The sequence below is a fragment of the Cupressus sempervirens genome, chromosome 6 (genome assembly GCF_028749045.1).
Source record: "Cupressus sempervirens isolate cs-2001-9-10 chromosome 6, ASM2874904v1, whole genome shotgun sequence".
NCBI lineage: Eukaryota > Viridiplantae > Streptophyta > Pinopsida > Cupressales > Cupressaceae > Cupressus > Cupressus sempervirens.
In genome coordinates this window covers 710592455-710618330 of record NC_143123.1, presented here as the reverse complement: position 1 = coordinate 710618330, position 25876 = coordinate 710592455, and the positions used below count along the sequence as shown (strand labels likewise).

Here is a 25876-nt window from a genome sequence, read left to right as displayed (position 1 = left end):
ACTGCATGCATTACTGTACAAGACAGCATAATCTACATGAAAGATTGTGACTGGCTAGGCCTGTCAAAAAAATCTGAATTTTCAATAAAAATCAAGAATAAATAGTCTTCAACTCGTTCAGGAGCAAATTGGATGATGGCCAATTCAACTGCTTCAGGACAGAGGCAGCTGTGCTTGTCACCAAACATATCCATATCCATTTTGGTTGCAATGTAGCATCGAGAACTTGCAAATGTCACATTTTCTCATAGATCAATCAAAAAGCAGAAACTGTCGCACTATAATTTTTTAAGTTCACTGGGAAAAGACATTAACAAATGAATCTGATTGGCTTATCCTATTACAGCATTGGTTTTGCATTTGCAGACAAAATGGAACTGCCATCTTACAGAAAGAACAGCAACAACAAACACCTATGCCTTAATTGCAACATTGATGCCAACCCAAAAGACCAAGATTGTATCAAACCTTCACGAAGAAATTCATTCACATCAATGGATTAAATTTATCATTTCAATTCATGTATGCTACAATAAAGAGAAGATAACAATCTTTAACAAATGCATTTAAATCTGTACTAACAGAAGAAGCCAGTTCACAGAGTCAAGGATGCACGTTCCTTTTATTAACTACATTTGGATCAATGCGCTTCCATGACCTTATATTTAACCCTTCACTTATAGCCAAACCCATACAACTCAACTCCTTGCTAGAATTTGCACCTACATAATACAGCCAGTACTGACCTTCTTTGGATTTGACTACATGAGGACAAGATATGCCTCCACTATCCCAAGCCTCCTTGTCATCTGTGGAAGTAAATATAGGACCTCCAGGCTGGCTCCAGGGCTCAGCATATTTCCTCCACACTTGTCCATCAGTTGAGAAAGCAACCCCAATTGCATGTATGCCTCGGCTATTAACTCCTTCATAGAACATAATATATTCGCCATTGTCATAGAGAACATGGTGTCTTCCAACTCCTCCATCATCCCATGCACCAGGAGCCCCTCTTTCAAGAACCTTTCCTCTCTTTTCCCATGTCTCTCCATTGTCAGAAATTGCTGCACCAATTGCAAAGCAACCACCAGACGAAGTTTTTTCTATAGAGCAATATGTCATCAACCATTTATTGTTTCCATGCAATTTTGGAGGTAAGACTCTTGCCCAAGCTACAAGCAATTCATCCCATTCACCCTTACCTCCCAAATCCAAGACTGGAACTTCATTTCGTACAAATAAAATACCATCTGAGGATTTTGCTAAACCTAAACGCATTTTAATGCCTTTCATGTTACGGTTCTGAGGCCCAAAGACAGTTTCTTCTAAAGATCCACCAAAGTAGAACATCCACCATTCCCCATTATGAAGGAATAAATCACTACAACCAATATGCACACAATCAAAACATAGAGGGTTTGCCTCAACTGGATCCATTATTGCTCCTCCTGGAAGGGGACCAGGGTATCTAGACCAATTTATTCCATCTTCACTGATGACAAGACCAATTCGCCCAGAAGATATGAGTGCTGGACTTACTCCAGAGTGCCAAGAGTCCCGATCACGTCCATAATAATACATTCTCCATAAGGATCCAGTGGAAGAAGGATCCAATACAACTGGATAAAACAAGCACTTGTCATCCCACCACTGACCATTTTCTTCTCTTGGCCCAAAAAGCCTCCCTGCAAGACTAGATGATAAAAGATAAAGTCAATACCTGCAAAATTACTGACTTTGTGATGACTTTCCCAAGTATTCAAAGGTGTCATTCCCCTTTTGATTTATCTTTAAACTATTATTGTTCTTTGTAACTCATTGAGAAGAATTCTGTATGTTTCATAGATTAGGAATAACAGGGACCAAAAATACATTGTTTTCTGATAAGATTCACATTAAAATTCTAGTTTCATAAACAAACTATAGTTTTATAAGAGAAGGCTACGCAGAAAACTAGTATGAGAAGCATATTCTCTAAAAAAGATAACAGCATTCATAATGACATGGAACAAAATCACCGGCCAGTTATAACAATCAATCCAATAAAAGTGAGAGGTGGTTAACTTTCTGTCATTGTTAACATCAGGCAAAACCTGTTAAATAAGCAGGTAGCAATTAGAAAACTATGAAGAAAAATCAGATAACGAAGAATGTCTACAAGCTTTATTAACTCCCTAGACTAAATTTTTGGAACTCTTAACAACATGTAGTCATCCCTACCAAACATATATATATCCTTATCATGCCATCCATTATTAACAACACACCCATAGCCATCAGTAATTGCCTGTCCATCATATCTAAAACCTAACATCATATCTAAAATCTTTAAGGCCACATTAGTCTGTGTATTAAAAACTTCAATGTATCTGTTGCTTATTTACACAAAATTATCCTTGGAGTCTCTCTAGTCATTAATGCAATCCCTCCACTCATTCACATCCCAAAACTCTTCATGAGGAAATCATTGTTCTTGTGAGTGGTCTCAATGTTCGATCCATCAAAACATCAGTTCTGATTTCTAGATTCCTTAGTGTTACCCCAGTTTTCGAAATTGCCCTATTTCAAATTTTTGTCCTATGTTCATGATTTCAAGTGTTCACTTTGGTTAAAAACTTTGAATAAAAACATTTCAAAGACACCGAAGGTGGGTGAAATTACATAAATGAAGTACAACGCTTTGATCGATGTAAATTCAACAGAATCTTTAATAGTTCATATACTGCCTCAGATACCGTGGAACCACAAGCATGATGTGAAAAAAATGGTTGACACCTTGCAAAAAGATTCCAACATCTTTTTAAAACCAAGCACTTCAGTGAATGCAGAGCAGACATGATGAATTCATTGAAGTGGTTTTGCTAAAATATTTTGCATCAGCATTATATAACCATTTTCTAATTTGATTTAAGAGATTTTCAACACAAAAGTCATGGGACCTGATTTGTAATTAAGAAGCATTGGGAAAAAATGGAGTCTGTGGTGCAATCAGCAGATCGGGTTTTCTCATCCACTGTTGAACCAAGGTCAGTCAACAGTGCAAAGTTTCCAAGTCCACACGACTCCCCAACAAACCAACAATGACCAGTGACCTGATCAGAACATTAACGTTGACTCTAATGCAATGGAGGGGTTGACCTTGGTTTCCGAATCAAACCAAAAGCCCAACATGGTTCCCAAACTGCTGAAAGTCCCTGACAATGGCTCACAAAGCATCAAACTCCTCATATGCGAGCCTCAAAGATGGTGGACTTTATAACGATGAGACAAGGAATGATTTTACCAATGGTGGACTTTATAATGATGAGACAAATGGAATTACAAGGATACCATGCCTTCTGTTGAGGATTCAGAAACTCGACTTTATTCGAAGTCCATTGAATCATACCTCTTATACGATCTCTAATGAAGGAACAGAGCATGCCCAATAAAAATATCTCCTACTTCGAATGCCACCTGTCAATTTATAATATAATGTTTTAATTTATTTGCTCAGATACCGATTCGTGCCAGTCAGGCCTGGCTTCCGCATCCAATGCAGACGGATACGTGAAGCCTCCGGATGCACTGCGGGTGCTGCCCGGAAGCCACCCGGATGCCTGCAGGTGGCTTCCAGGCGAATCCGGGAGCATCCGAGCATGGATTGTCTATTTGAGCATGTACGATTTTTCCTGTCTTTGTTAAAAAACAAAACTCCTCAATACATTCGATACTCTCTACCCTATTCCTTGCGATTGTTTACAGGATTTATCTCCATCTTCCCCAAATTTCTGAGGTCCCTATGTTAATGTGATCTTTGTAAGTATTTTCCTGTGACCGAATTTAATATGGTATGATGACTCCTTTCCCGCAAATAGTGCTTCTAGTTCCATGTTGAGTTGTTTCTAACAAATCTTACATGATTTTGATTGTTCCTCCATTCAATGGGTCCTTCCACATTCACAAGGTGGTTCCCTCCAACTTCCATCATTTCTATAACAGGTTCAGATTGGGCTTACTTTCCTCCTGTCGTAAACTCCAGTTGGAAAACTCTCCCCTTATGTTGAATGTTGAGTCACTAAGAAAATCAATTTTTGATATTATTCTGCTTCCTCTGTTTTAACGCCTCAATTCCTAATTCGAATTTTTCCCAATTGGGCCTGTGTAATATGCTAGAAATTTATTTATTTTCGTATATTGTTCACCTGAGCTAAATCAGATGCATTTCTTTGCATATGTTTATATATATATGTATGTATGTATGTATGTATGTATGTATACATACATACATATATATATATATACACACACACACACACACACACACGTTTCCTCTCGCATCCGCATCCTTAAAAAAAAAAAATCCCCGCATCCTGTATCCGCTTCCGGAATCCACTTTGGAATCCGCATCCGAATCGGTAACTTAGTTTATTTGCAATGAATTAAACATGATACACATAGGAATTTGTGAAGAGAGTGTAAATTCTCATAGAAAATTCCAAGAATCAGTTATGGTAACCGAAAAGTCTTTAAAAATGTTATCAACAGATATTTGTGGGTGGGATGGAGTTCTAAAAGGAAAGGCTTCTTCTTCTGAAGCCTATGCTCAAAAAGGGGGTTTGTTCTTTGCTATTGTAGTGGTGGGGAGGGGATTTTCTTTTCAAAAAGCTTATGCTGGCAGAAGAGAATCTTTATATTTTTTTTTATTTTAGCTTTGTTAAAAAAAATCAGTATTTTGCTGGAAGAGAAGTTTAATTTTGTCTACAGATAAAGGGGCTTTGGACTCTTTGATTTGCCTGAGAAATAATGAAGTTTTCCTGAAACTTTGTGTTCATTAATATTCCTTTCTTTTGTTGTTGTTTTCCTGTGTCAGTTACAATCTTTCTTCGGTGATATCATTCTGTCGCAATAGATCATGATTGTGTTTATTTCAGGAACTTCGGATCTTAAATACTCACAACCTATATAAGAGTTTCTGTTGTTTTATATGAGTTTCTGTTGTTTTCCAGTCTATTTTATGTGAGTGCTAGGAGGGTGAGCTTTGTATAATCCAGCTTGTTCTCTTTTAATCTGAATCTATAATCACATCTGCAGCATAGCTATGTGCAGATGTTAGGTTGCCTTTATTGCTTTCTGGTTAAAATCATACCCAGAAAATAAAAAATTAAATCATAAGAGGGAGCTGTACCTCCAAAATTCAGAGGAAAAATGTAGCAGTTTTATCTTTGTTTTTTGTGGCAGCTTTGTTGCAGATGATTGAATACTCTAAATGTGTCCAGACTGCTTCGAATTCTAACTTCTTGCACCTTTTGATGTCTCTTGATGCTCCTTATGGGTCTGACCATTAGTTAAGATTTTTTTTCTGGAAAGGTTGAATCGAGAGCTGATTTAGGAGATCTAAGGTTTTCTAATGGGGAACAATTAGCTGGGTAGGCTAAACAGAACTGGAAGAGCACTCTAGTTAGTGATCTTGCAGAGTAAATTCATAGTGCTTCAAGCTGGCTCTGTGCCCAAGTGATCTAAGATTGTAGTTGCCTTAAAATTTGTGGATTTAAATGGGTAGATGGCTCACATTTACAAAATGAGTTTAATTGATTCACAAAATATGCATTATCGATTTCAATTGAATAACCTGTGCATTGATGACTGTTAAATGGAACATCAATCTTAGTTTGCAGATCAAGTTGTATCAGAGCAGTTTCTTTCTTTGTGGAAGTTGTGAGTAATTTTGCAAGTCCATACCCACAATAAGATCAAGTGGAAAAGATTTGCTACCTTTTCAAAGTGTCTCATTCCCCATGCCACTTCCACACTGATATGAGAAAAGCAAAAAACATAAATTAATTAGGATCTTTCAAAAGAGGATAGTGACAGATTTACAGTGTGTATGGGCGGCTTTGCATCACCTGCAATGCCGACAAAGAAATGGCACCTATCTGATACTTGTATTCCTTAAGAACAGTTAGAATAGGCTTCAGAATGTATGTCTTGACTGAGAGCGTGGACATCAATCATCACATACACAGATGTTGCACCACTGGTTCACAAAATTGAATGAACAAGCAGCCAACCTGATCAGCTTAGCTTTTACCACAATACTTCCAGTCACCAGTCGCCTATTTCTTTGTTTTTCTCAACAGATGACGATGCAAAATTTGTGCAGGATAAGAAGATAGCAACATTTGTATCCTCTGGTTCATTTTGAAAATAGAGAGCCAGGGTAGACAAGAGGAGAGGTAGTCAATGATTTCAATTTCTCCCATTTGAGCATAGTGTGGTTCAGTGTGATCTGTGGAAAGGCTTCTATATATTAACTACCAACGACTGGGGGATGATTATTTAAAGGGCTTTCTCCCTGAACTCTCCTCTAGATGTTGGGTAGTTGGAAGTTGGAACACCCTACAAACTGGAAATGGACTTTTTTCATATTTAGTAGAAAGTGCAATGTGGAAGCATGGGGCAGCAATTGCCAGGACAAAATCCCTCAATGAATGAATTCTCATGGTATACCATTATTGCAGAATATACACAAAACTGTTTCCTTGAAAAGGTTTAGAAACTTTCAAGCCAACATGATTGGCAAGTGCAAAGCCAGACTCCGCAATCTTTGTCAGCAGCCTCTCAGCCTGAGAGAAGATCAGAGCTTTAGAAAAGATTATGGATGCCCATCAAGCATGAAAAAAAGGGTGGTGGTCATGACTCCCAGAAATGGGTGAATGAAATATGGAGATTGGTAAGCATGCAGAGGGGGGGGAAGAGGTGAGCAAGCGGTTGGTAAGGAGAAGCTTTAGTTTTCCAATTAGCAAATTTTGTGGACAGGCACACCTGACTGAGGATAGGAGGTGAATCATCTGCCACTGACTCTAACCAGAGGGAAGATTGCTCACCTAAAGTAGATGCATACAGCTTTTCTATGATTTGCTGTGAAGCAATTTGGGATGGAGAGGTGTATTAATTCAATAAATGTGGCCAAAATTTCTGAGCAGGTCCTTCAGTTTCGGATAATGGCTGAGAAATGCCATTTGAATGCCAAGGATAAGAAGAAATACAATCAGATAGGAAGCATTTGGAGATTTACCGTTTCTGCTTGAATGAGTGGGAGATATTTACAAAGCTTGTGCCCCTATGATACAGATTGTAAAATTTTACTTTGAAAATTTGCCATGTAGATTGATAACCTTGTGAGAATGAATTATTACCGTGTGCAATAGCTTTCTAATCGTTGAGGAATTTTGTCAAATAGCTTGCATTTTTATGAGGAATTGTGGTAAAAAGCTTGAGTAGCTGGTGTATGCTCTTGCTTTTGCGTATGCATTGGCTTTCATGGAATATGACCATATACTTTGACATCCCTAATTATGCTCAACAGACTTCAAACCTAAGTTACAACTTACAGGTTCAAATCCAGATGCGGATGCGAGTACAAGAACCCAATACACGGAAACGCGAAATTGTTTTGGGGATTTTGGATATGTATGTGTGTATAATATATATACACATATACATATATATACAAAAAATTAAAGAAATATACAGAATTAAATTGTTTGATAGTAATATACTTCATCATTCATCACTAACCACCTGCCCTTCAAAATACAAAAATGGAGACCAAATGAGAAGAGTGCAAAATAGCAAACAAACTGGAATATTTTAACAATAAATGGCCTCATATTGTGCTCTTTTAGGGTTTTGCGGCAAAAAACATATTTAAAAGGTATATAAAAATGTTTTTTTAAGTGACTAAAAGACACTTTTGGGCGCTGCACACTCAGATGTGCCTGGATGTGCATGGATGCATGTGATGCACATTTGGACACATCCACAGGTGGATGTGCATCTGGGGTATATCCAAGCGCATCCCCCCAACATCTGCACCCTAACGTATCTGCATTTGCATGCACAAGCAGGGGGGCACATCCAACATCCTAGCATCAACCACCAAGATGTGCTCACATAAACAACTATGTATAGGTATTTAACCTAAATTGCTAACATACTTTGCATTTGGTAAACCATATTATAAATGTGTATTTTGACTATCGAGGGCCTTGAAAAAATGTATCTAGGCATGTCCTAATTAAAATATCCTTGTACTAAGAAACAACCTTCAAGATCCCTATACATTGACTCTTTTGTTCTGATGGTTACTACAATAACTTATTAATCCATAATTCTCACTAGATTTCTACTATTGGAAAATGTTATAATTATTAGGGACGAACTATTGGAAAATGTTATAAGACTTCATTTATAATTTTGCAATAGCTTTCTAATCATTGAGGAATTTTGTCAAATAGTTTGCATTTATGAATTTTGTCACACTATCATCCTCCACGTGTTGCACACACTTGATTGCAAAATGGACGCTAATCCACCTTGGCGGACATGTGATTTCACCTTGTGTAGGTGATAGCTTATCTCCTTATCATTGTCTTTTATTGCCTTGCCTAGGCACTTGTTCATTGTATATCAATTGAGTTTAGTTAGCTCATTCATTGTTCTAGATTCAATTAATCATATTAGTGAGAATAGAGCTTATTCTTATCATATCATTTTGCCTCTCTTGTGCTATTCATTGGGCTTCTATGCATGAAGACACAAAGCATTCATGAAGAATACACTTTAATGCATGAGGACAAGAAGTATACAAATTACACACATTGATAAGTTCATTGTTTCATCTTTTACCCTATAGGGTGGTAGGATCATGCTCTGATACCATTTGTAATATCCCCAGTTGGAATTTAATTTAACCTAAATTTCTCCATTAGAGTTTGAATTGTAATGTTCCTTGATAGGATTATTCATTAACCTTATTAAATTTAAGTTATCTATACAAATTATTAACATCCATACCTACCTTATTACTTCTTTAACTTAATAACTGAAGGAGTAGATGTTATCCAAGTTGCCTAGACACCAGATTCGCAATGGATTCCCTGAAAGTTTACAAATTCAAGCCCTTAAGCATTTCCTAGGACAATGTCCACAAGGCGCTCGGGGTCGTTGATCCCCACTCTATCTTAGGACAAAGTCCATTGCTTGGATTTATACAAGCCCCTCATTGGTAACACTCCAATCTTCCCTTCTTAGCCAAATAGTAATAGGATTGAATGTCTTAAATATATCAATAGTTTCCTCTTTAATTATTATTATTATTATTATATTACAGTGTAACAATGGTACTGGGGTACATCGAGATGTTAGGATGAGTTTCCAAGGCGGGGTGACAAAAGACCTCAAATTCGGGATAGTGGAGGGAAGATGGCGGAGGGGCAGTGTGTTGTATACTATACATGTAGAACTTGTAATACCAGTTATGAAATGATGTTTCAATGTGACATAGCAAAATCATGACACTAACCAGAACCATTGAACATTTAGTACATACCCAATAGTACCATTCAAAAATAAAAATTCAAATAGAAATTCAAGTATCCATCCGGGCAATGACGTAGTTGCAGAATGGCAAAAGTGGTGGTACTTGAGTATGCAAGTACCTGATGTAGGGAGGTCTCGGGGACGGGTACTTTGAGGTTTTTGGTAGGTGCGAGTCTCCATGTTTCACTGATTTTCTATTAATATATATTTATGGTATATAATCCTGATTTATAATTATTCCTATTTGTATATATATGTTGTCATATATATATATATATATGACAACATATGTGTTCTTGGCCCATCCATCATTAAATTCAAATATAATATCTGTAATTCAGTATTAATTCATAGATTAGATACAACATATTAGTATATTGCCATATGATACTTTGCTAGTGTTGGTAAATGGTTTGTCGCTTTGAATTTCAGATGTTACAATGACCTAGTAAGCCCATAAGAACAACAAAACATTCACAACAAAAAAATAGGAAGTACGATTACACCAAACCCATCTCTAAATTTTAGAGGTACAGCTCCTTCATGTAGGTTATGCAATAAATGAATGCTGCTGTGCTTTTAACCAAAAAGCAGAAGGAAACTAACATCTATACATAGCCATGAAAATAGCTATGAAGACTAAATATTGATGCACAAATGAAACAAAGTTCATTTAGGGAAGATCATTCTCAAAGCACCCACACACATTGTTATTTAAAAATAGCAATACACATAACTTTGTTAATTATCTTAAAGTGGAAACAATTCACATAAAACAAGGAAATAGAGGCCCATAGAATGACAACACAAAATTTTGATATTAGTATCCATGTGAAACCCCAAAAGATCAAAGTCTTTACATTACAGACAAAGCCAAAATTATGCATTTTCTTTAGTTTCTTTCCCTCCCTCGTATCTACAAGGAACATGCTTGTGTAGTACCTACTACTATCCACTACAGCAACAATTACAAAAGAACAAAATTGGTTCCATTTCCGTTATAAAAAATGGTGACGCTTTAGATTCCATTTGGGTCCACCTCATTGTCCACGTTTGCATGCAGCAGGTTAAGGAAGTTTGTCATAAAGTCCAGAGCCCTTTCTTCTTCCACTTTGGCCGGAACAAAGCCAAATTCAGCATGATCTCTTTCTCCTTCCAAATCAAAAATATCGCTCTCATAATGGGCATGGCTGGTTCTTAAATCCCAAGCGACTGTGAACTTACTGGAGGTAATGTTGAATTTTTCCATCTCTACTGTCAAACCAGGTTGGAGCACAAGCTTAGGCTCTTCATTACTATATCTCTCTACGAAAAGAATCTCATCTCAACAAAAGTGAATTGCAGGCATGCAACTTGCAAGATGATCATCAAAGAACAAGGTGAACAAAGGAAAAAGTCTGTAATCTATTTATAACCACTTCATTTAGCTATTAAATTTGGTGGCGCATGAGAAAATTAAAATCCTGAACTTCACCACCTCGTGACAAGATGCACCTTATAATGCGTCCCATTACAAGATTATGCCAGAATTTCTTTATTAAATGCAAGGTAACCACATGATGACTAAACTTTGAAAAACCCACCGTCAGATGGTTGCTTGCTTCACAAAGTTTTGAAGCTTTAGATGGAAGTCTCTAACTTCTGGAAAAGGGTGACCAAGCGACTATATCGAGGGGTCGAGTGAATATGGAGACATTGCGGCTGATGTAGCCACTTGTGGGCTTCACAAAACTCGTGGCAATGCAATAGCAAGTGATCTTAGCAAAAGTAGCTACCAAGTGACGTGGAGAGTGTTTAAGTTGTAAAGTGGGGAGTTTCGAAATGGGGTATGTGCAATTCATTGCTAACAATCAGCCATCTAATATAATATGTATTGTCTTTTGATGAGTGCAAATGATATGGTTATAATTGCTTTATATTGGCAATACATCTTAGATTAGGCATCTAACATTTTGGTGTTGTTGCCTAAAGTTCAAACCTGGAGGTTAGAATGGTGACAGGTAGAAGGATGGAGACATAATGAGTTGCACTTTTGACCAACAAGTACTTATGACCGATAGTGACATTGAGGAGACAGTCATCCGAGAGGATCAGTTGATGCAAGACCTTGTTCAGGCATGGGACATAGCAATAGACGAGTATGTGCAGTGGGAGGCAAAGCAGAGGGCTCTCTCCACTAGTAGGGTACATACTGAACGCATAATGAACAAGGCAACTTACGATCTTTTGGGAAGCCTTCCAAGGTTACTCGCACGCAGATTGGTAGAAGTTGAAAGACGAGAACCAATAGAAAGAGAATCTTGTACACAACAGATACTACAATAGTATGAAGAGAGGACCGAGGGGGAGGAGGATCCACGTGACACTAGAAAGCGTAACTCTGACAATTAATACCCAACATAGAAAAAAAAGGACAGAAGGCAACACATGTAGGCAAAGACAAAAGGAGAGAAGGAAGTTGAAACTGTCATACAAAGGTCTCTGCGTATCCAAGAGTAAGCAGAGAGATGCCAACAGCTACAACAACTAGTGAAATGGTTTGTTGGTCCCCCACTGTGGACACAAGGCGGCGAAATACAACCTTCAAGACAAGAGTGGGAAGAGATTGACAGAGAACTACTCCCGAGCAATTCCTAGGTGCACCAAGGATCTAACAACAACAGTTGGGAAGGTGGTAACTCAATACCAACCAAACCATACGTACATTATGAAAAGGACAATAACTAAGAGGGAAATTTCGAGGGGGGAGGTAGCGGATTTATTTAAGAGTATTTTGCAGAGCATCGACAATTTTGTTATCTTGAAGGGATCAGGGATAGGGAGAACAAAACCAAAGACTCTAAGAGAAGAGAGTATTGGTTCATTATGAAGGAGGCAACCAAGACATGAACAATAGAGGTTGGGGGGTAGAAGACCTGTGCATGGCCAAGGGTGCAGAAAATGCACAAGGACGCAGAGGAGGAACCAGACCACCGATGTCTAATAACATGCATAGTACCTACTGTACGTGGCAAATGGCAAACCCCCTAGAGAAGCAAAAACTTCCTAAGTTATGTGGGGACAGATCGAAGGATTTAGTCTGACACTATAAGGCATGTGTAGTGATACATACAAGGAGCAAATGGCCAAGATAACCAAGACTACTTGGGATGACCTAAATAAACCATTCCATGAGGAGTTCAAATTGCTCCGTGACAATGACAAAGTGGTAGCAAAAATCTACGAAATAAAGCAAGGGAAAAATACGACCGTACAATCCTACTATCGTAGGTTGAAAGAACTCATCAACAAGTTAGACAACCAGCCAGCTGATGGCTTGAAGAAAAGGTGGTTCATCAAAGGGTTGCACCCCTTCCTCCAAAAGAAGATGAAGGTGGTACCACCATCCTCATATATAGAGACCTACAATTGGGCAATGGGCATTGAAAGTGAAAACTAGACATCGGAAGGATGAACTAGTGACGATGATAGTATAGATGGTGAGTAGCAAAGGGGAGTCTTGCATGATACAGGCTCTTTGGAAGGACATGAGGAGGAAGATGAAGGAAATGCAAGAAGACAAAGAAACTGGCAAGGAGGCAAAGGCAAGGAACTATGGTATATCGAGTGTAAGAACAAAAGGCACACCAAGGCAAATTGTCCCAAGAAACTATTTTGCAACATCTGCCAAATACTAGGATACTCCATTAAGGAGTGCTCGTACAACCTCAAAGTAAGGAGCACACAAGTGCTCTTTACCCAAGAAGAGAGCAACTTTACCTACCACACTACCATGACAAACAAATAATAATGCTTCGCCCAGAGGATACTGTATCAATGGAAGAGGAAGCAACAATAACAATAACAACAACACACCAAGAAGTTGCATTCAGTACAACACGAAGGAGCGGCCTATGATACAATGTCGAAGGTGCAGTGAGTGAGGCCATTTCACACAAGACTGCTAGAGCAAGAAAAGTGGTGGAAGCATGTTATGCAAATGATGTGGTCCAAGGAACCATGAGGATGCTAATTGTCAAAAGGGGAAGGCAATGAACATAACAAGGGTAACATGCCTAGAAGATGAAGTTTAGCAATTAACAAACTCCAAGCAAAGAAAGCTACATACCCTGATCCACATGCAGCGAAAGAAAGATTTAAAGAAGCCAAAAAGGAAACAAGATTAGCCAAGGAAGAAGAATGGAGACACAACACTACCAGTACCCTGGTACGGTCAGCATCAAAGGCCAACATCATACAACAAATGTTGCATGTCACTGTCTCAATACGCATCATGGACCTATTGGAGATGCTACCACAATCAAAAGTGGTAAATATAGCCATTAGTGACACTATTGGCAGCCAAGTGAGCTGTAAGGCAGATGACAACCAAGGGGCAACCAAGCTCAGAAAGGAAGGCACTATAAAGGAAACTTCCACACCTCCAGACCCAATGTTGTTGATTATCACTATAGGACAAACCCCTACGGTGGTAAAATGGAAATCATGGGTTGTACTCTCACGAATACCATTGCAAATGGAGGGTCAAGAGTAAGCATTCTTCTAGAAGAGACATGGTGGGCCCTGGGAAAACCGACACTCTAATCACTAACTTTCCATTTGGTATATGTTGATCAACATGATTAAAAAACAATTAGAACACTCCTGGCCCAGAAAGTAACCATTGGAATCCGGCAATTCCTTATGGACTTTGCAGTCATCTCCCTAGAAAAGAAGGGATACAATGCCCTACTCGGGAGAGGGTGCCTCATCAGAAAAAAGGCAAACCACAATTAAAAGAACACTCTCTCCATTGAGTGTGAAGGGAGGAAACATGTCATCAACCTCCGAAACCAAATAATGAGCTAGGAATTGGCATCAGAATCTTAATCTAACTAAGGAGAATACATTGAGGAAGGAGGGATGGAACCCGATGATGAAGTATTGAGGCCAGGGAACTACTCAGAAGATGAAACTAGTTCCCTCAATGGGTTATTCAATTGGCAGATGGAGGGTTGTGAAATTTTTCAGCCCAACTGTCACATGTTGGAAATCTTGGAAGCCGAAGTGGAAGTGGAGGACACTTACCCACAAGAGTAGAACTCATACAAGGAAGGAATGGCAAGGGTGGATGACACTTTCACACACTGGTTCTAAAGGGACAAAAAAGTAAAATAAGAATAACCAAGTATAGAAAAGAAATTCAAAGCTGAGAGACCAAAAAAGATGGCAAAGAAAATAAAGAAAGGGCCCTTTAGAAATTTCAAAGGGGAATATGCAAAAATTGAACAGGAAGGCGAAGGAGCACAAAAGAAAAGGAAACTAAAAAGTACGAGGACTTCAAAAAAATTATATTTATGTAGAATTAAACGACTTATAGTTGAGAAGGTCGAAATAAAAGGAAAAGAAATCAGAAGAATAGAGAGGAAAAAGTCTTACTTAAAAATATAATGAAGGAATAATAGATGTGAGAAAAAGAAACTCAAGAAATTAAATGCCCCAAAAAGTCTCCTCTTTAATGTTTTTTATTGAAGTCAGTAACATAACCCTAATGAAAGCCTATGGTAGACCCTCATGGCAAGAAGAGAAATGTCATTATACAAAGCCAAGGGAAAAACTCGTAGGAGGTCGTACAAAAGGAACAAAGGATTAATGCGCCTTGTATAGATCATACATTTTGCACTGGACTGTACTAATCATACTTGTAGACCGTACAAACTGTACCAATGGAACATACAAACCGTTCCAATGGAGGTACAAACTATGTGGTGAACCACAAACCATACTACTGGAACATACAAACCGTACTGGTGGACCACACAGGTCGTACTAGTGGACCGCACAGACCACACTGGTGGAACATAAAAACCGCAAGGAGGATTGTTCATACAAGTCATATGGTTGTTAGCAGTTGCTAGTGGCAATTGGCAGTCACATAAAGGTTGTTGATGGTGATGACTTGGTAGTTGGCAATCACATGGTAGTTGCCAGTGGTAATGGCTTGGCAGTTGGCAGTCACATGGCAATTGTCAATGGCAGTAATTAGGCAGTTGGCAGCCAAATGGCACTTGGTAGTGGTAGTGACATGGCAGTTAAAAATCGCCAGTGGCAGTTGGCGGTCACTTGGCAATTGGCAGTCACATTGCGGTTGCCAATGATAGTGACTTGGCAATTGGCAGTCACATTGCGGTTGCTAGTGATAGTGACTTGGCAATTGGCAATGACATGGAAGTTGCCAATGGAAGTGGCTTGGCAGTTGAAAGTCATGTCGCAGTGGCAATTACATGGTAATTGATAGTGGCAAAGCCACATGGCATTTGATAGTGGTACTCACATGGCAGTGGGCAATGAGATGGTAATTGGTGGAAAGATGGAGATAACATGACAGAAGGTAAAGTTGGCACTAGAGATGTCTTTGGAATTGGAAGTAGAGTTGGTCATACAGTTGGCGACAGAATCGACAATGGAGCTAACAGTGGAGTTGGTAGAATTAGTAGTAGAATTGGCAGTACCATGTCACTAGACAATACCAAGGCAACTAGCACCTTGGCAGTTGGCAGCACTATGGAAACTAGCAATACAATTGGCAATACCATGACACTTGGCAATACAATGGTAGTTGGCAGTGCCATGGCAATGGGCAATACCATGGTAGTAGGCAAAACCATGGCAATTGGCAGTAGAGTTGGCAGTACAATTGGCAATACTATGGCAGTTAGCAGCACAGCTGGCACCAAGATGGTCAATTTCAATGGGAAGATGGCAATTGGCAGTGGGAAGATGGCAATTGGCACCAAGACAGTAGGGATGGTAGGTTGTAATCACGAAGGGGAAGATTTTGATGTGGAAGCAGACGACTTGCTAGCAATATTCCAGATGGAAGTGTGCAATATATTGCCACCCTCTCCCACGTTGATTATGGGACATTAGGATGAGGAATCTACCCAAGCCCAACTAGAGATTGTGGAGATTGAGGGTGGAAATCAACATATGGGAGAACAATAGGAAGTAAGAACCATTAATAGAGAAAGTCCTATCCCTCCATTCAGAGACTTGACACGGAGATTCTTGGTACAATAGGAGGCTATCATAGGTGCCAAGCAAGACATGGAAGACCAAGCAAGGAAGTTGGATATGGGGTCTCTAACTATGGCAACGAGGAAACAAGGAAGAGACTCAACACAGAGATTCTTGGTAGAATTGGAAGCTATTATAGGTGCCAAGCGAGACATGGCAGACCGAGCAAGGAAGCTAGATATGAGGTCTCTAACTATGACATAAGGTCGCCGCACGGAATTCAGCAAGTGTCTCACATAGCATAGGTGGCCAAAGATAGAGATACAAGAGAAGGTGAAGGCATGGAGTATGCTACATGTCCTGACAAGGCATAAAGGGCACACAGAAATGATGTGCACCCTTATTAGCACAGAAGAGACTTTCAGAGTTATATTTTTACAGTTGCAGTGAACTACACGAATGGTTCAAAAATTCGAGAAGCATATGCTTGTTGTCCAAAAGGAGACTTCCCTATAGATCAAAGTGTAGGATTTGGAGAAATTTGTTTACCATACAAGGTAAAAGGTTACTTGTCGCATGTAGTATAGCAAGATATAACATAGAACAAATGCGTTATTCATCTACGCAATATGCAATCCAATGCTTACTATATGATTATGCTCATTACAATGATTCCCAAAGTCCCTTCCGGACGATGTACATATACTTTCTCGAAGGGGTGACTCAACCGTCACACACCCATTCGGATACTATTCTACCCGTCGGCTACAATATAGAATTTACCGACAATATCCTCCCCCCAAAAAGTAAAGTCGTCTTCGGACGACAATACAACAAAACTCAAAATAAACAACTAATTATATCAATGTATAGATACCAAGCATAGGGATGCGCCCCTAGCGTAGTGGCCGTCCCTCATTCAGCTCTACCCATAGCTTGTACACTTGCTCCTTTCGAACTTTCAATTCCGCTTCCGCCTCCATCTGAAGCGCCAAAGCTGACTACATCATCCTAGCAATCTCTCCAAGCTCTCTCTCTTCATTTGCTACTCGCTCCTTCTCTGCTGCTAACTGTTCCTTCTCCACTACCAATTTCTGTAGCTGACTCTATCTGGCTAACAAGGCTGCCCTCTTAGATTCCCAGGTTGCTCTCTCCGTGGCTAGCCTGGCAGCTAACTGCTCTCGAGCCCTCTCAACTGCTACCTGATCTGCCTGGCTCCTCCAAAGGGTGTAATATGCCTCCCTGTGTATCTCCTAAGTCAAAATCTCTACTTAGGTCTCCATACCAGGATCTCTCGTCGTGGCCCAATCCTATCGCATCTCTACAGTCTCCACACTCAGCCATCCCTGTTCCTCAAAACAAATTGTAAAGGCAGTCGGGCATCCTAATTTCATGAAGGATACCACTCTCTCCAGCTCTTTTACTACTAAGTCCAAAGCCTCAGTCTCTGCAGAGGCCACTACCTAGCGAGCCCGAGTTGCTAAAGCTACCATATCAGCAAAGAATGCCTCTCTCATCACTGCTTCTATGCTACTAGATGCTCCTCCTACACACCCATAGCTCTCTCTACTGCTTCTGCCATCCGCTCAACAGCGCTATGCGGTAGTCCCTCATCCTATGTCGACTCCTCCACCTGCACCTGCAAAGGGTCTTCCTCCAGAATTACTTCTCACGTAGGTGTATGCAAGTATGCCACGCGACGTGCTGGGGTACGGTGGAACCACGTACTCAGGTATGTGCTCAACTTTTGGGTTCTACTCTCTGTCTCGCTCAGGTGATGCTAACAATGTCGAATCCACCTTAACCACTACATCTAAACCCACACGTCCAATTGGACACCCAATGTCCCCAAACCCTCGCCTATTGGTATCTTCGTTACTCCTACCTCAGTGTCCATCTCTGCATCAGGTACAAGTACCTCAACCCTAGCCTCTGGTAAAGCCTCACAAGCAAGCTCCATTGTTACCTCAAGAACAGCTATCTCCATTGGTAGCGAATGTGCCTCTACTAATGTCAAGCTCCATTGTTACCTCGAAAACAACTATCTCCATTGGTAGTGGATGTGCCTCTACTAATGTCTCAAGAATAGCTCATCTCCGCGGCGGGCTAAATCGCAACTGAAGCTGACGTCATCACTATTGGCTACCTAAACTGACCAAACCCCAGAATACCATGAATACCTTAGGGAGCCAAATGTGTCATTGCTGAAAGTCCAAAACGTGGGAATCTCAACGGTGTAGCTATAATTACTTCTACTTCTTTGTCCTCTTCCTCCTCGTCGATCCCACTTTCCTTAGAAATCTCCTCATGACCACTGTCAATATTTCCACTATCTGGTCTCATTCGTTTCTGTCGAACCGTGGTCTTGGTGCTAAGTGTATCAAGATGTCTCCATAGCATAATCGAGGGCTTGCCCTGAGTGAGTGGTCCTGGTTTGGCCTCCAGTGCATCGTTGGGGATCACCCACATCATTACCTCCAAGAATAGTCGGATGGCATAATGCGGCATGTAGAATGTTTTGTGTTGTAATGTCATAAATTCATACATCTATTCGGCCAACAATGCAACCCAATCATACACCCTACCATGCAGAATCCCGTTCATCATCGCCACATGTGGAAATGAAATATCTGAGGCGTGGCTAGAGCCTTTGAAGCGACTCTTCACAATGTCCAACAAATAATGCCAGTGACCTTCCTGCATGTTGGATTTCTTCAATCCTCTACCCCTTGATGTGTCTGTGAGAGCTTCTTGCTCTGCCTACGTCAGATCCCCACATACCAACTGTATAAATTGTCTTTACTTCCCGACTCAACTTTTTTGGTTTGCTATCTATTTTCCTTCTCCCTTGCGCATGACTAGGTATTCTGAATACTCGTGTGAAGTCCGTCAGTTTGAATGATATCACCAAGTTGCAACCAAGGTAAGCAAACGTACTGGTTCGAGAGAACCTATCATACGTTTCTATCATGATGCATAAAAATCCTTCATAATCCCTGATACAGAATACAGGCATTTGTATCACCCATTCGACCTGTGCCTTCCGAATGCTGGCCTTTACCGAATGGTTATCAAGTGCCTCCTGCCACCACTTCTGGCATTCTGCTCCATTCAATCCTTTTAATGCAACATTTTGTGCTATGGGAATATCCATCGTAACTGACTGTGTTGGTTGCTTCACTTTCTTTTTGCTTGGTCTTGTACTTGTTCCTCCTGCTGCACGACCTCCGAATGGCAAAGTTTTTACATTCTTGTTCATGGCTACAGTTGTCGTTGAATCCTCTTCCAATTTCCTTTTCTAGGCTCTCTTGCTAGCTAAATGCATAACTATCACCTTTTTGTCGTTTTGCTCAAAAAGAAAACAAAATCCATTAGGTTGGTTACCTTCCTCCATACAAATCCATACAGCCCTCAATCCAATGCTTTGTATACGGCTTCTTTCCCCAACTCCATCTATTGTACGGCTATCATATTCCCTCCTCAGATTGTATGGCTCTTGCTTCCCTGAAGAGTACGACTCCCTCCTAAATGCTATGGTATGGCCTCCTATCCTTCAATTTTCTATATATTCCACTTAGCTTGCTTTAGCGCCTCCGGAAGGTGACTTTATTTGTACCTCTGTCAGTACGATACAATGTTTAGATGATTTGCCTTTATAGTTACTTGTTGTATGGGGGTTCTTTCTGTCTCTGTGCTTGCCTGAAGGTCATACAATGTTTAGCAGATGCCTTGCCTTTATAGTTGCTTGTCGTACGGTCGTACGATATCCACTTGCACTCTCTTCGATGTTGTTTCATGTTCGGTCGTACGGTGTGCTCTAAGGTTGCCATATGGACCACCATACAGTGTTTGTTCCCTTCTTCTGTATTTTGTACAGGCCATATGCCACACTTCTGTGCCACCAAATTGTTGTACAATGTCTAAGTTTCATCCTTCCCTCATTGTACGGTACCTCTCCCTCTTCTGCACAGCCATATGGTGGATGTTTGTGTGCACAATGCCTCTTCATAGTGTCACAAGCCATACGGTAGACTATTTCTTCCCTCAATAGACGTACAGTTCCTTACGGATAGTACGTTATGTTTGTTACATCAGTTGTTGAGTTCCCCTCTATCTTTCCTATTTATGAATGTCGTACAATGTTCCTTACAACTCTGTTTTTATGGTAGCCATACTACCTTCTATCATATGGTCGTACGATCAAGCCTCTTCTTCACATGTACCCGTACAGTGGCTTTGTTCCTTCATTGTACGCTCGCTTTCTCATACTCCTTGGACCGTACGGTGGTTGCTTTTCCTTCTACTAATGGTCGTACGATTCCCAATCTGTCCTTTTTATGCTATTGTAAGGATCTCCAAGGCCAAACAATCCTTTAATTTAATACTCCTTTAATTGAATAATCCAATTCTTTATTACTTTATTACTTCCGGTCCCGTACTCAGGAAATATGCTCAACTTTATATTTCATCTACATTTAGTTATCTTACATATATACCCATTTTTATATTTTTTCCAAATTGTTCGGATGTGGAGATGCATTATTGATTTCATGGTAGATTTTCAACTTCAATCCGTTCACTGCATCCGCTACTTCCTTCCCATCGAGCATCCATAATTTGATTGCCCCATTATTGCCAACTTCGCGTATCTTGTATGGCCCTACCCACTTCACTTTGAACTTTCCTGATCTAATCTTGTTTCGCCCATTATATTTCAAAACTAGCTGTCCTGGTTGAAATTTATTCAATTTTAGATGCTTATCATGCCATACTTTACGCCTATTCTGAGTAACCTCCATGGCCCATTGTGCCTACAGTCGTCGCTCATCCAATTCATTAAAGTTATACAATCTCTCCCCCAGGCTTTCCATGTCGCTCAGTTTGTTCTCGATGGCAATCCTTAAACTCGGTACCATGAATTTCATCAGTACCACGACCTCTTGCCCATACATCAACTGAAATGGAGTGTCCCGTAGTTACTTTATATGAAGTGCAGTATGCCCATAATGCTAATGGTAGTTTTTCCTCCCAATCTTCTCCCTCAACTGCACAAGATTTATAAATCACCCTAACCGGGATCTTATTCATGGCTTCGGCTTGTCTGTTGGCTCTCGAGTAGTACAGGCTTGACAATGAATGATAAATTTTGAACTCAGTAGTGAGCAGTCGGATGACATGATTGACAAAGTGTCCTCCCTAGTCGCTTGTCAATTGCAATGGGATCCCGTACCTGGTGATGATTTGCTCAGATAAATCTCGTTGTGCTCACCGCAGAGTTGTTCAGTAGTGAGCATGCTTCCACCCACTTGGTCAGGTATTCCGTCGCCAATACGATGTACCTGCACCTTCTAGTTTTGCTTACCTTCAGGGGTCTGACAAAGTTCAATCCCCATCTTTCAAAAAGCTCCTGCACGTGCGAAGGATTCAGTCACATGAAGTCCCTATTCAGTGGTTTTCTAGCTCTCTGACATGTGTCGCATGCAACAACCCTGCCAAAAGCATCTTTTGCACAGTTGTGTCTAGCCCCATGTGTCCTGCTAGTCCCTCATGTGCTTCCTTCAATACCTTCGGAATTTCCTCCTCCAGAATGCATTGCCTTAGAATTTGATCGAGTCCCATTTTGTATGGTAGCCCGTTGATCGACTAAAATGTTCGGCTCCTTAGCACCAATTTCCTTCTCTCGTTCAATAGCATCTCGCTAGGAAACTGTCTCGGTGATAGATACTCCTCAATACGTACGCACCAAGATGGCAGTACTGCAATGTGAAATAGTTGTGCATCAAGAAAATCATCATTGACTCCCTCTGGTGGCTCTCCAAATTTTATCCTCAACAAGTGGTCTGCGCTTACATAACTCTTTCCTGGCCACATCACAATCTTGAATGTGAACTCCTGCAATAATAATAACCATCAACTTACTCTTCCCTAAATAATCGACTTATTTACAAGATATGGCAGTGCCTAGTGATCCACACAGAATACAAATGGCATCACCAACAAATATGTCTAAATTTTTGTATTGCGTACACCATCCCTAGTGTCTCTCGCTCTGTCGTACTATAGTTTTTCTCTACCTTAGATAATAATCTACTTGCAAAATACACCAGATGGTCCAATCTGTGGTCACCTATCCGCACTAGTGTTGCTCCAATGGCATAATTTGATGCATCCACATGAACATGAAATTCCTTATCCCAGTTCAGATAGGCTAGAATTGATGTCGTGGCCAACCTCATTTTCAATCCCTCAAAAGCTTCATTCTGCTCCGCTTCCCATTTATAAGGTTCGCCCTTACAGGTAAGTCTGTCCAGTGGGTAGGAAATCTTCACAAAGTACTTGATAAACCTCAGGTAATATCCAATGTGTCCGAGAAATGATTTTACTTCAAATACATCTATCGACGGTGGCATATCCAAAATTACGCGAACCTTGTCCGGATCCGTCTTCAGCCTTGCTTTGCAAACTATGTGTCCTAGCAGCTTCCATTGTGGTACCATGAACCTGCACTTCTTCATATTCAGTGCCAATCTCGCCCATCTGCACCTCTCCATGCATTCTCCGATTGTTGTTATATGTTTATCCTCTGCACTAAAAATTGACCACTCATCCAGAAATGCTTTAAAGTTTTCGACAAACATTTTATCAAATATGTGTAGGATAATTCTCTGGAATGTTGCCGGAGCATTGCATAGTCTGAACGGCATCTTGTTGTAGGCATATACTCCATTTTCTACGATAAATGTTGTTTTCAATCTATCTTCTTCGGCGATGGATATCTAGTTGTATCCCGAGAACCCATCCATGAATGAATAAATCTCATACCCCGCAACTTCTTCCAGAATGCTATCAGTGAATGGTATCGGAAATGGATCTTTGATTGTTATTGCATTTAGGCATCGAAAGTCTACGCATATTCTTATCTGCATGGTGTCCTTTCTCAAAGATATCACAATCAGTGATACCCACTCACTCATTTGTATTCTAAAAATAATTCCTACTTCCAACATCCTATCGATCTCATCCGTGACCTGTGCAGCATAATTTTTGTTCATCCGGTACGATTGCTTCCATACGGATACTGCACCTTCTATCAATGGTATCCGGTGGACACATAATTCTGGTGGCACTCCTTTTAAATCTTTATACATCCAAGCGAAGACGTCCTTGTACTCCATAAATATTTTGAACGTTGCTCCCTTCAGAACTGGATTCCAATCATCTCCTACAAGAATATTTTTTGGATTGGCTTCATCTCTTAAGTTCATTGTTTTCACAATAGGCTCTTCATACTTTAGAGGTTTGCCCTCGCTAAACGTATGGGTTGGCGTTTCATCTACATGTGCTTCTCCCTCCTTTATTTCGCTATACTCCTTCGAAAACTCGTTCCTTTCTTTTCCCTCCTTGACACCCAACACGTTACAGCTCGGGAAGAGCTCATAATCCTCCATCTGCCAGTGGAGTAGGCCATTCACCGAGTCTAGGTCGTCATCATTCGACCCTCCTAATTTCAATACTCCTTTGTCTAGTTCCATCCTCTTCGTTCCTTCATCATCACCTTCACCTTCACCTTTGGAATCTGACAATGCTGCCTCCTCACCTACCATTTGTATGTGCAAGTCAATTATCAATCTTCGGCCTCCACGTTCCATGGATACGGTATTTCATTTCCAATCATGTTTCACTTTCGCTTGCACCAACCAACCCCGCCCCAAGATAGCGTCATACCCTTTTCTTTTCAGTGGAATGCTCACAAAATCTAATAAAAATGGTTGCGTTCCGATAGTTACTGATTGTTTCATCAAGGTTCCCAATGGTTTGATTCCGTACTAATCCGTCATAAGTAACTGAAATGTAGGTGGCCACAACGAAGGTTGTCCCAACTTTTTCCATGTATCCTCTGGTAACACATTCACACCTGACCTTCCGTCCACAATTGTGTCCATAAGTATTGTTCCCAAGATACCCATCTCAACTATTGTCGGATGCCTTCCCATCATGAGTGCCAGTAGCATTAGGTCTGCTGCAGTCGTTCCAATACCGTCCTTTCCTATTTCCTTCGTTGCTTCCGAAAGTGGTGTCATATTCAGAATCACCATCCGTAACTGAGGCATTGTAAGGTCATTTAATTTTATAGGGACTTCTATTTGCATTACCTACCTTATCATGTTTTGTTCAGCCAGGTTCCTCTTCGAGGTATCGACCATGTCTTTTGCTTGCTACTTCCCTATTTCCATCTGTTTTTCCAACTCCGTTTGTACTTGCTGCAACCTCCTCTTTTCTTCCTCTGCATCAGGGTACTTTGTCTTCTTAGCTTGTTCACGCGTAATGGCTAGTGCTTCCTCCTCACATGTTTTGATGCTTAAGAAATTCACCCCTTGCTTTGGACATTTCAAATCTTCGTGGTCTCCTGGACCACACCATCTGCATAACAGCTACAATGTCTCCTTCGTGGTACAATCTCTGGCAAAGTGCCCCCAAAGGTTGCACGCACGGCACTGGATCATCAGTCGTCCACTCGCGTCATACTATATCCGACTCCGACCTCCATTGCTATTATTGTTATTATTATTACCACCCCTTCCACGCTAGTTATTGTTGCGATATCCTCCAAAGGTTACATCGTTGTTCGTGTTTGTTCTGGTGGACACTTCCTGTGTTAGTAACACTTAATGGTGTCCCTTTAACTTCATATTGAACAAGCATTCCTTTATGGAATGTCCCACAATCTGGCAAATATCACAAAATTGTTTTTTCGGGTACAAGCCCTTTGTGTGGCCTTCCTCTTTATAGTCCGTACACCACAATTCCCCCTTCACTGAGTCAGCATTCTTTTCCAGATTTTTAAATTCTTTCATCATCTATAGCATATCTTTCTGCAACGCTCAAACTTTCTTGCTTGATTATTCATCACTACTACTACTTTCAAATGATAAATCGTCTGAGTCCGATGATTTGTGCTTCTTCTTGTTTTTTGCTCATTCTCCAAGTCCATCGCTCGATTATATGCATCTACTTACGATGCTAGAGGTACAATCTTCATTTTCTTTTTCAGAGCCCGCTGTAGCCCCTCAACAAACCATCGTTTCTTTAATCTGTCAGCCGTTTGGCTCTCCATCTTCCCCCACCAACTCTTTCAGCCTTCTTGCATAGGCACGGATCATTTCGTTCTTTCGCTGCTTTGTACTATATATTTCTGCTACAATTTCGTTATCGTCCCTTAGCAGTCGGAACACTACTATGAACTCCTTCCTAACATCTGCCCATGTAGTTAATTTCTGAGGATCGGCATCCGCAAACCAATCAATTGCTACACCCCATAGGGTCACTAGAAACTGTCGGACCCAATCATCCTCGTCTGTTCCACCATTAGCTGTCAATATTGTTTCACGTCTTGTGGTGCCTGATCGAATCTGTCATCCCGTCACCATTAAATTTTGGCAATTTCTCCTTTGGTCTTGCCATTGCTACTTTCTTCTAATTTTGTGGTACCTGATGTGTACCCACACTGCTCTGAGCA

At 40.4% G+C, this 25876-nt stretch overlaps 1 protein-coding gene across 5 annotated transcripts in view; it reads right to left on the bottom strand.

The window, feature by feature from the left end:
• Positions 1-457: 457 nt before the first annotated feature.
• LOC149554259 (uncharacterized) overlaps positions 458-25876 on the bottom strand; it is a 41272-nt gene continuing 15853 nt past the window's right edge. For 3 of the 5 annotated variants that reach the window (XM_089789474.1, XM_089789472.1, XM_089789471.1), the window contains one exon: positions 458-1685. In XM_089789474.1, coding sequence (XP_089645600.1) covers positions 604-1685 — 1082 coding nt within the window. In that variant the 3' untranslated portion in view covers positions 458-603. Of the gene's footprint in view, positions 1694-25876 lie in introns of all 5 variants that reach the window. The other 2 variants (XM_089789473.1, XM_089789470.1) reach the window with 1 other exon arrangement.